Here is a 9694-nt window from a genome sequence, read left to right as displayed (position 1 = left end):
TTCCGACCGAGTGTTCCGCTGGTGTTTTGCTTTCGCTAATCCTGTCAACAATTTCAGTTCAGTTCTTCTGCGAATCGGGGGGGAAAGAGTAGAGAGAGCTCATGCAACAGGCGTTCGTTGTGACATAATTCACTACTTCGACCAAATCGGCGTCAACGAAGCGAGTTGGTGGGTTTCATTTTCCATACGTGGTTTAGTTTTCCAAGTGGAGATTTTCCCTCAACCTCTCTCACTTGTTCACTTTCAACTAATTGACACTACTGTCCCATGTGCTACTCTTTCTCTTTCCCTCCCTTCGCGAGGATGAGGATCGTCTGTCCGTGACGCTTGAAGAAATTCAATTACCTTCCAACGAGCGGACGGCGAGTTTCCGCGTTTTCCCCCGTGCGAACCGAGTTTCCGATTTCGGATTTCAGTCCACGTACCATCGTGTGTTTTTTGCATCCATCTAGTTTTCCACTGACGGCGTGACAGTTTCCATCCCGGCGAACGCTGCTGTCACTCGAAATGACACCCGAAACACTCCGGATCGGCCTGCTCGGTTTATTTGTTCTGTGTTTTGTTTCCACAACTGTCGCCGGCACGGATCGGAAAATGTGATCCTTCAAAACAATTAATTCAAAACAATCTGCTTACGTAGGCGAAAAAAACGTTCCTTTCCATTTTTCTCATTACCAGAAAACACCCCATTAGACGAAAATTAATATTGTTTCAATTCATTCGCTATCACATACTTTATTAATCGACTAAACAGCTTCGAAACCCAGCCCGCCCATTATCAGCTAGCTATGTACATTTTCATTTCCCCCTTGCCTCTTGCGGGCTTTGTTTTTTTTTTTTTAGTTTTTGGTTTTATGGTTATATCTCCTAAAAAGTACATTTCTCTTCTGCAAATGTTGCCTTTCGCTTTTGTTTGTTTATTGTTTCATTTGAACAAAGTTTTACTTGTTTCACACCACCCATGTGTCACACTTTTTTTATTATTGCATCGTTCACCGTTCCGTACTATTGACGATTGGCCTTCTTTCCTTTCTTTTCTCTATATTTGTTTTCATGTCTACATCTCTACACATTTTTCCTGCTTTATTAGCTTTGCTGGCTTACACTTTATGCTGTAGGGTTTCCCTTTCATGCCCTCTGAGTTGGCTGGTAACCTGATCTATCATGTCCTTAACGTAGGTTTTCTAATTCTTTTTCATAATACAAACAAGGTAACACTTACTTTGGAAAACAGTTAATACACAGTGAGCAGTTTGTTGTTTTTTTTCTTCTAAACCTGGTAGTTTTATTTTTTTGTATTCCTTTTCGCTTTCTACTTCTAATTTATTTGGGTTTTGTTTTTCTACGAATTGGTTTTGCTTTTCTTTGTTTTTTTGTTTATGTTGTTGCTCAACGCTTAGACTAGAGGGGGTTCAAAACCACAAATCCCGTCAGCCTGTGGCCACCTGTTGGTTTTTTTTTTCATCATCGAAACTTGTATATATTGAACTGTATAGCTGTATATATCGGTATAAATATCCTCATTTATACTGTATCACTTTCATTAAATGTAACAAATTTCATAGTTTTACGTCTCCCTGTTTCTTTTTGCTTTTACCTTTGCTTGCTTTTCGGTACTTCCTTTGAAGGTTTCTTTTCTTAAATCTTTTCTCTTCTTTTCTGCAAGCTCCAACCCTCCATTGCTAATTTACCTTCATACTACACTCTGCGCGTTTTACTGCTTAAACGATCACTCTAAAATGCCTCTACGAAAACTCGACCACTGCCGCACTCAAATATCCGCTTACCCTCGCGTCCGCTTGCTCCACTGCCATCCCCAACTCGTTCGCACTCCATTCCCGGTCGGTTCTCCTCCTTCCCTTGCGTTTGGCATTTATCACACATATAATTAATATAATCACATGCACTAGCTATACTAGCCTAAGGACGCAGCGTTGCTGCGTATGGTTCCGGTTGATGTGTGTTTGTTTGCTGGGTTCCGAGGGTGGTGTCCTGCGATTGGAATCTGAGGTTTGGTAGGTTGCTTTTTCTATTTGAACATTCTCGCGCTGCCGCTGGTGATGGTGGTCCTCGTTTCGCGCACGATGTTGTGCGTCTCGCTGAAGCTAATCAGGTCCTGCTGATGGTGATGGGCGACGTGGGCACTCTGCCGTCGCTGCTGCAGCTGGTGCTGCACCTGCTGCTGATGCTGGTGGTGGTGGTGGTGTTGTTGCTGTTGCTGCTGTTGCTGCTGCTGCTGGAGTGTCTTCGTGTCCTTGGTGCTCCAGAAGGTGAGATCGTCCACGCTGCCGCTGCAGCTCAGATCGTTCGATTCGAGCCAACCCCACACTTTGCTGCGCACTGCTTCCTGCTGTTCGGCACCTGTGGGAAGCAGACCGGACGCGCCGGGTCCCGAGTCGGGCGTTAGCAGCCCTGCGCTGGTCATACGGCGCGCCCGCAGCTTCCCATCGAACGAGTTCCGGCTTTCCCGGTGGTTGATGTACTTCACCGAGTCCTGATCGGAGCTCGTGTGCAGCTGGTGATGGTGCGGGTGGGACGAGTGCTGCTGATGCTGCTGCGCCTGGGAAGACAAATCCCCCGTCCGGCCCGCACTGGAGGCAATGTTCGAGGCCGACTTCGAGGTCGCAATCTTCCCGTCCATCCATCGGTTTTTCATGTACTTCATAATGTCCGTCACCTTCGCCCGATCCTCATCCCGATGGTCGAAGATGCGCCGGAAGGCTCGCAGCAAGCGGGGCGTAAACCGGCGGAAATTGTCCGGGATCTTGGTCGTCTCGCGCTTCTGGTACTTCATGAACGCGGCGTACTTCGCGTCCTTCACCCAATCCGCCGACTTCCACGGCGTCGCCCCGGTCAAGCACACGTACAGCACGATGCCGAACTGCCACGAGTCCGCGGACGCTTTGCAGATGAACCGCTCGTTCTTCACCACATCGAGCACCTCCGGTGGCAGGAACGCGGTCCAGGTCTTGTTGTTCCGGCTCACCAGCACTCCCTCCCGCGTCGTCGTGCCAAAGTCACACAGCTTAATGCGCGCAAAGTCTGGCGTAAAGACGAGCACGTTCTCCAGCTTCAAATCGCGATGCACGAGCGCCTTCAGGTGCATGAAACCCAGGGCCGAGCTGAGCTGTTCGGCAATTCGCTTGCAGCTGCTCTCCGGCAACCCGCTCGCCCCCACGTTCGCCGCCAGATCGCCGCAAGGGGCGTGCTCCTGCGCGTACACGTAGTACTCCTTCGTCTGGAACTTCACCTGGTAGCAGCTGAGGATGTTCGGATGGTGGCTGAGCTGGTAGTTGTAGTGGAACTCCTTCGCAAACTCCTTCAGGCTCGTCAGCTCGGTGTGGATCGCCTTGAGGACGACGGTCGTCCCGGTCGGCCGATGGTGCGCCAGGTAGATCTTCGCGAAGCAACCCTCGGCGATCATCTTCTCGATGTCGTACTCGTCGGCGATCGCCATGCACGGGATCTCCATGTCCGGGATGCGGTGCAGGACATTGCTCGTGTTCGACAGCCGCCGGTAGCTGTTGTTGATCGACTTGTACAGGTTCGCGATGATGGACGTGTCGGACTTGCTCTCGGATAGCTTCATTTTGCCGCCGCTCGCTGGTATATTTCTCATCTGCAAACAAACGGATAGACAGGCGCTTAGTGGTGTGTTTAATTTCATCATTACAAATTTCAAACATAGCGCGCTAAAAACAACCTTTCCCATTTATGCGATAAGTGATTCAATTTGCTACAACATCCAATTTGCTGGCGACGGATTCCAAATGCTTTCGTGACATAATTTGACATTTTGTAGAGTACAATAATAGCTCACGGCGGGTGTCCAAAAACCCAATCATGCACAAAGGATGATTTGCATCGCACTCGCAGCACGTGTCAAGCCAGTTCCATTTTTCCTCCATGGGAGATACCATTCTTCTGCAGAAGTCTCGCGCGTGTGGAAACAGATTGAAACATTGGCTTGCGACAAACCTGCTGTACTTTCTCTCCTCCGATTCATATCCATCGAACGAACAAGGGAACCCCGATGCGATGCCCTTGTCGTGTTTCGGCAGCTTCTCCACCGTCTATGAATCGTAATGTTTTTCATCTTCCCATAAACACACACACACACACGAACACAAGCGCTCATATGCGTGGAGAGAAAAAGGTCACGAGAAAGTTATTTTAAGGCAAATGAACTAAAAATAATGTCTTATTTTTAAACATGCCGCCGGTCGCCCAGGACGGGCGGCGAGCGTGTTTTTCCGTACTTCCAGCCCCGGAGCGACGGTTTCGAAAATATCCCCGACCGGCTGAAATAGGAAACCCGCCGGCGGGGTGGACGGCGTTCGGTTGAAAATGGTGGACATCTGCCCGAACCCCCTTAAATCCAAATGGTGCGCGTCTACGCACATCTGCACATCGTTTGCACTTAGGTTGAATTTTCCCACCTCGGGCGTTTCTTCCCGGTGCTTCTTCATTCTTTTCGTTCTGTTTTGTCTGGGTGCGTTCACTCTGTTCGAGCGATGGGAGCATATTTTCACGCCAATTTCCATCGCTTATTGCAAATGCGTTACAGTTGATTTCCCCACTTCTGGACAGTGTCACTTCAAATCTTTCGAGGGGGCGGAGGGAAGGGTTGGCGCCATGGGTGGCCTTCAGGTTGAAGTGTTTTCCAATTTGAAAAAAGTGGCTACACGTGTATATAAAGTTCGACTTATTGAAAGACCTCAGAGTTATCATTGAATGTTTAATATTTTTTAATTTTCGACATCATTAATGCTGAATGAAAGTTTAGTAAAAATTATCGTTAAATTAAACACTCGTTTTACCATTTGAAACAAAAATCAAACAGAATCAATAGAAACCAAACATTTTATTTCTCACAAATAGAATTGATAAGATGCCGGAAGAGTTTCCCATCCGTGCCGGAAAATCCCTCTCTCGATTTCGCTTTTCTTGTTTCGCTCCGATTTTCCTTTTTGCGCACACTCGTCACAATCCATGCCCGTCGCCTCGACGGCCTCCTTTTTTTCCGGGCAGATGGAAGCATCATGTTTTCCGCAAAACGGTCCAAACGAGCAGGCCATGGGGTATTGTTTTCCCAGGGAAAACGAGCAGGCAAAAAAAAGGGCCGGAGCTAAACCGAACAGATTCCGGGTTGTGCTAATTGATAAGGAGGGAGAGCGATCTAGCCGCCAGCCGAGCCACAGGTTGCTATGGCAACAAAACGTCGTCCCTTCGAATGACGTCATTGATCGAGTCGCCATTGGAGATGGAAAGGGAAAGGGAAAGAGAAAACGATGACGCACAACGGGAAAACGAGGGTATAAAGTAGCATGAATTGTGTTTTTGTGTGTTTGTGTGTGTGTGTTTCTATTTCTCTTCATGTGGAAAGTTTAGATAACGCCCCGGCACAAAACGAAGCTCGCCCAGTTTTTGCAAACGAACGCAAACCGGGGGTATGGGAACCGGGTGAAAAAAGCGGGTGGAAAAGGGTGGACTGGCGAACTTGTATTGTCTCGCCTCCCGACGGACTGTCTGGGTGGCCGAAGGTTCAATGTAAATGAACCCGATTTCCACTGGGCCGACGTGACGTGAAAGCATTTCCACTGGCGATGGCCTTTCGCACCACGATGACGGAGGATTGAAACGCGTTTTCCATGACTTTTGACGCACCGAACCGTCTTTGAAAGTGAGCCGAGAAGGAAGAGTCTTTTTCCTCTCTTTGGTCGCTTATTTTTCACGCTTTTCCTCCATACATTCGATGTGTTTGATACAACACACACCCGACGTTCATCAGGACCCAACCGGCAAGTGGTTTGTTTTTCTTGTTCGTTCCCTACGCGTGGGAAACTCTCAAGCACAACAGGAGGGCGACCGAACGAACGAATTGCGCCGGATGGTTGATGATAATCCTGCTTTTTTCCATTTACCAGACCATAATCCGGTCCGTGCCCGGTCGAAGCGAATTGATGAAGCGTAACATTTCCACACGATCTGCACCCTTTGACGCCGTAGCAATCATAGCTACGTAACCTCTTGCCTCCCTCCCACCCCTACCCGCCCCCGGGGAGTTCTTTTTGCGTTTGGTGGCGCACACGTCTCCCGTTCGGCGCTTCGGGTGGAATACGTAATGACTTAACCTTTTCCGGTGACAAATTGCAAAACGCTCAAACCCCGAGCCAGCGGGAGCAAAAAGCTGAAATGTCGCAAGATTTATGGAGCTCATTTTTTGTTTCGGCTCCCCTCCGGTATCTAAAGTTGAAAGTCTCCCCGGGGACTAAAGTTGACCTTCTGGCATGGGACGGAAGAAAAGGGAAAACATTAATTGGGTGCGATTGGACTTAATTCCATTCCAAATGAAGCGAATGAGACCACTTTCGGGGTGGTTTAAAGTTGTACCACAACGGAGTCGGGTTGTTGAAGGTTGACATTCCGTTCGAATAAATCACCCAAAGCTTTGTTTAAGTTAGTTTTTTTTTCTAACGAAAATCTACTTTGCTAGAAACGCAAAAGGTTCCCGAACGCGGAGTGTTCTGGAGTGGCATTAAAAATAAATTTCCCAAGCCCAAAAACGAAAACGCACGCTTCCTCGTGTACGAGTTCCATGAAATCTAATATTCACCAACAGCTAAATATATATCAGCGGGATGTCAATCGAGCAGAACGAATGGGAAAAAGAACCAAAAGCGGGTCGGAAATCAATTACCGGTACCATTGAACCGTTTTAGTTTCGGGTGTCAAATGCGAATGTGTTCCTGTATTCCATCGAAAATAGAACTCAAGTGAAGAAAGGGAGAGAAAGAATGTATACCAGACAGCGGTAATGGAATGGGCCTGACAGCGCCTGAAAACGCGGGAAACCAATAACGATAAAAATCGTCCCCCATGTGTCGCCATGTTTGTGCAAAAATAGATGGAAAACCGCAATACGCTTCCTATTTGTGTTCGTATCAAAGTGTTCTAAAAATATTCGGACAGCAGCTGAGGTGGAGGACACTTGTCGCTGGCTCGAACACTGGCTCGAGGTGAGGTTAGAGTACTTTCCCCGTAACTCTGGAACTCATTTTCCGTACGTTTTCCCTTAACCTCAAACTATACAAAAAGTATTAATTTTGAAATATTCAAACCGTTTTTTTTTACGATGACATCCCGTTCCATTTGAAGCGCAAATTAGAATCAGTCCGGTTAGGAAAATTGAGGACGAATCGGAAATGCCAATCGATGCCGACCTAAACCGAGGGGCTAACGTGGGGGGGGGGGGGGGGGGGGGTTTTGGCTCGTGGAATTGGCATTGCATCTTTCACCTTTCGCGACGCCCTGACATCATGCTAAATGAGCTGCTTCGAACGTCACCCGTAAGAGACACCGGACCCGGTGGGAAAATCGTCTCGATACTATTCTCCCCCACCACCCCTAGATCCTTTTTTTTCTCGGCTAGGAAGATAAATCGACAGCTAATTTATCCCTCAAGACACGACCGCACGAACATGTGCTCTTTTCGATCACCGCTCGGTTGCAGTTGCAGTTGTCGTCTGGCACGAACTGAGGCTAGGGGAAGCAGGTAGCTGACCCCGGTGGGAGGGAGCGATACTGGGTGGATTCGGGTGGAATAATATGTCCGTCTCGCGTATAACGATGCATTCGCGATGCAAACGAAACATTCAACAGATGGAACATGTCGGGGCGAATAATTTTTGATTGATTTAAGAGAATAAATCGCACGATCGGCTTCCCTCTGCCCTCCGGGGAAGGGAAGGTGCAGTGCGTGCGGCGAGGTCGGGAAAAGCTAACGTGAAGCGGTTCTGCTGAGAAGGAGATCTGCTTCGTTTCAATATCGCGCCCCATGCCAATCGCGACCAATGACGCCAATCGGGGAAATTTTCTAATCCTCCCCCCCCCCCCCCCCCCCGCGATACTCCTCACCTCCATGCTTTGCTCCCGAGAACCGCTTCGGACACCAGCAGTTGGCACTGAGTTCTCGGATTGTGTAGCAACGCTCGCTGGCAAGTTTCCACGATCGGTGGTCGCTCGGAAAATTCTCCTCCACCTCCTGCTCCTTTTCCCTCATCAGCAACACCCACGAGCATATGTTTCGGTCCCGATAATCGGCTCAATAATTTTCACAACCAATAAAAGAAAAAAGCGGAAAAGGGAAATAAAATAAAACCTGCGCCGATGGAGACGCCCGGTGGTTTGTACACTTTGTTCGTTTTTCCTCCACGACCGTCGAGCCAGGCTGTCAGGTTCAATAAATTCGTTTTTAAATGGCAAACGGAGGCGAAGATTCGGGTAAAGGTGATCACGAAAGGAAACTGCCATATTTTGCACACTTTATTAGCTAATTTTCGTTAAGCAAGTAGGCTAACACTAAAATTACCCAAGGTGTCTAATTTTGGCAGTTTTGAAATGGTTATTAAAGAAACCAAGAGATTTTTGAAATGCTAAAATAACGCTAAACTATTTTAATCCTAAAATTAAACATGATTCGAACATTAATCAAGTTCGTACAAAACACAATAAACGAAATTTGCACCACTCAAATAACTTACGACAATTTTTCAAATCTAATATGTTCAGAATTCGTTCTTTTTTGAAAACTTTTGAAACGTTTGACTTTTGAACATTCAATTGTTGAATGAAATGTAAGTAGAATTTTGTTTAAATAATTTATTGGATTTCTTTTTCAAACCTAATTTCCCAATACAAAATAGACGAGTCATGCTCCGAAGGATTAATATTTTCAAAATCCGTTTTCAGACCTATTTCGTAGAGACAAATTATGCTGTAAATCAAATTGGTCAACCAAAACCAGATCCAATTTACGTTATAGCTCGGCTTTAAAACTGATAAATAGAAAATAAGAAAAAGTTTTAAAAAGACTTAAAAAACCATAATATCATTGAAAGATTTCCAACCCATTTTCCGGCAAGTGGATTACGTTGAAAGTTTAAGAGAAGAATAGCATTCAATTGCAAGCATGTGTGAGGAATAGATTTTTATTTTTTCCCTCACGTGCAAACTCCGGAATCGATTGCTTTCCCTGTATGATAAATTGGTCCGAGTGAGAGTGACATTGGGAACAACCAAATCCAAACCACGTGAACCTCGACGACGACGACGACGAAGAGGGCAACGAAGATGATGATGATGATGATGATGAGAATGATATTCCGGCGGACAAAAGTACGTTCTTGAAAATCATCTCCCCCGCCGCGTTTTGGCTTCCAATGACGTCAGTTGTGATATTGAAGATTGGTTTTTCCTTCCACGATGGTTGTCCGTCGGTTCCCTATTCTCCCACTGCCCTGCCCAGCTGTCGCACTCAATTCCCAACCGCTTTTCCGATACACCGAACACCACTTTCCCGACCCAGTGTTTGCCCACCCCCGGGTGCTCTTTCTCTCTCGTTCCATTCGTTTCTAGGGCATTTTTATTGCTCAACGGCAGCTTCAACCTTCCACCGTCCTCCTTCCTCAGACAAGAACGCATACAGAAGGCAAACGCACGCTACAGACAAATCGCGAACGTGTTTCTAGTTCTGTGGAGTGCTGTCTGTTCCGGTTATATTTTCTCTCTTTCTCCCCCTCTGTTCTTCTGCTCCGTTTTGAGCACAAGAAAACCCCCATCGCGAACGGAGGGAAAGATGAAAAGATTTTCTTGTCACCTTTCCCCAAACCCACACCCCTCCCCACCGAAGACA

The 9694-nt window shown here is 47.1% G+C and overlaps 1 protein-coding gene across 1 annotated transcript; it reads right to left on the bottom strand.

Annotated features, from left to right (window-relative positions):
* Positions 1 to 2029: 2029 nt before the first annotated feature.
* LOC131282073 (serine/threonine-protein kinase meng-po) lies at positions 2030 to 3589 on the bottom strand. The gene has a single exon (XM_058311463.1). It carries the CDS (start codon positions 3587 to 3589, stop codon positions 2030 to 2032), a length of 1560 nt encoding a protein of 519 aa, XP_058167446.1.
* Positions 3590 to 9694: the final 6105 nt, after the last annotated feature.

The sequence above is a fragment of the Anopheles ziemanni genome, chromosome 2 (genome assembly GCF_943734765.1).
Source record: "Anopheles ziemanni chromosome 2, idAnoZiCoDA_A2_x.2, whole genome shotgun sequence".
Taxonomy (NCBI): Eukaryota; Metazoa; Arthropoda; class Insecta; order Diptera; family Culicidae; genus Anopheles; species Anopheles ziemanni.
Note: the sequence above shows the minus strand (reverse complement) of the source record. Positions and strands in the feature narration are given on the sequence as shown.

Coding starts and splice junctions, on each gene's coding strand:
- LOC131282073 (XM_058311463.1), bottom strand. CDS start 3,589: ATGAAGCTATCCGAGAGCAAGTCCGACACGTCCATCATCGCGAACCTG.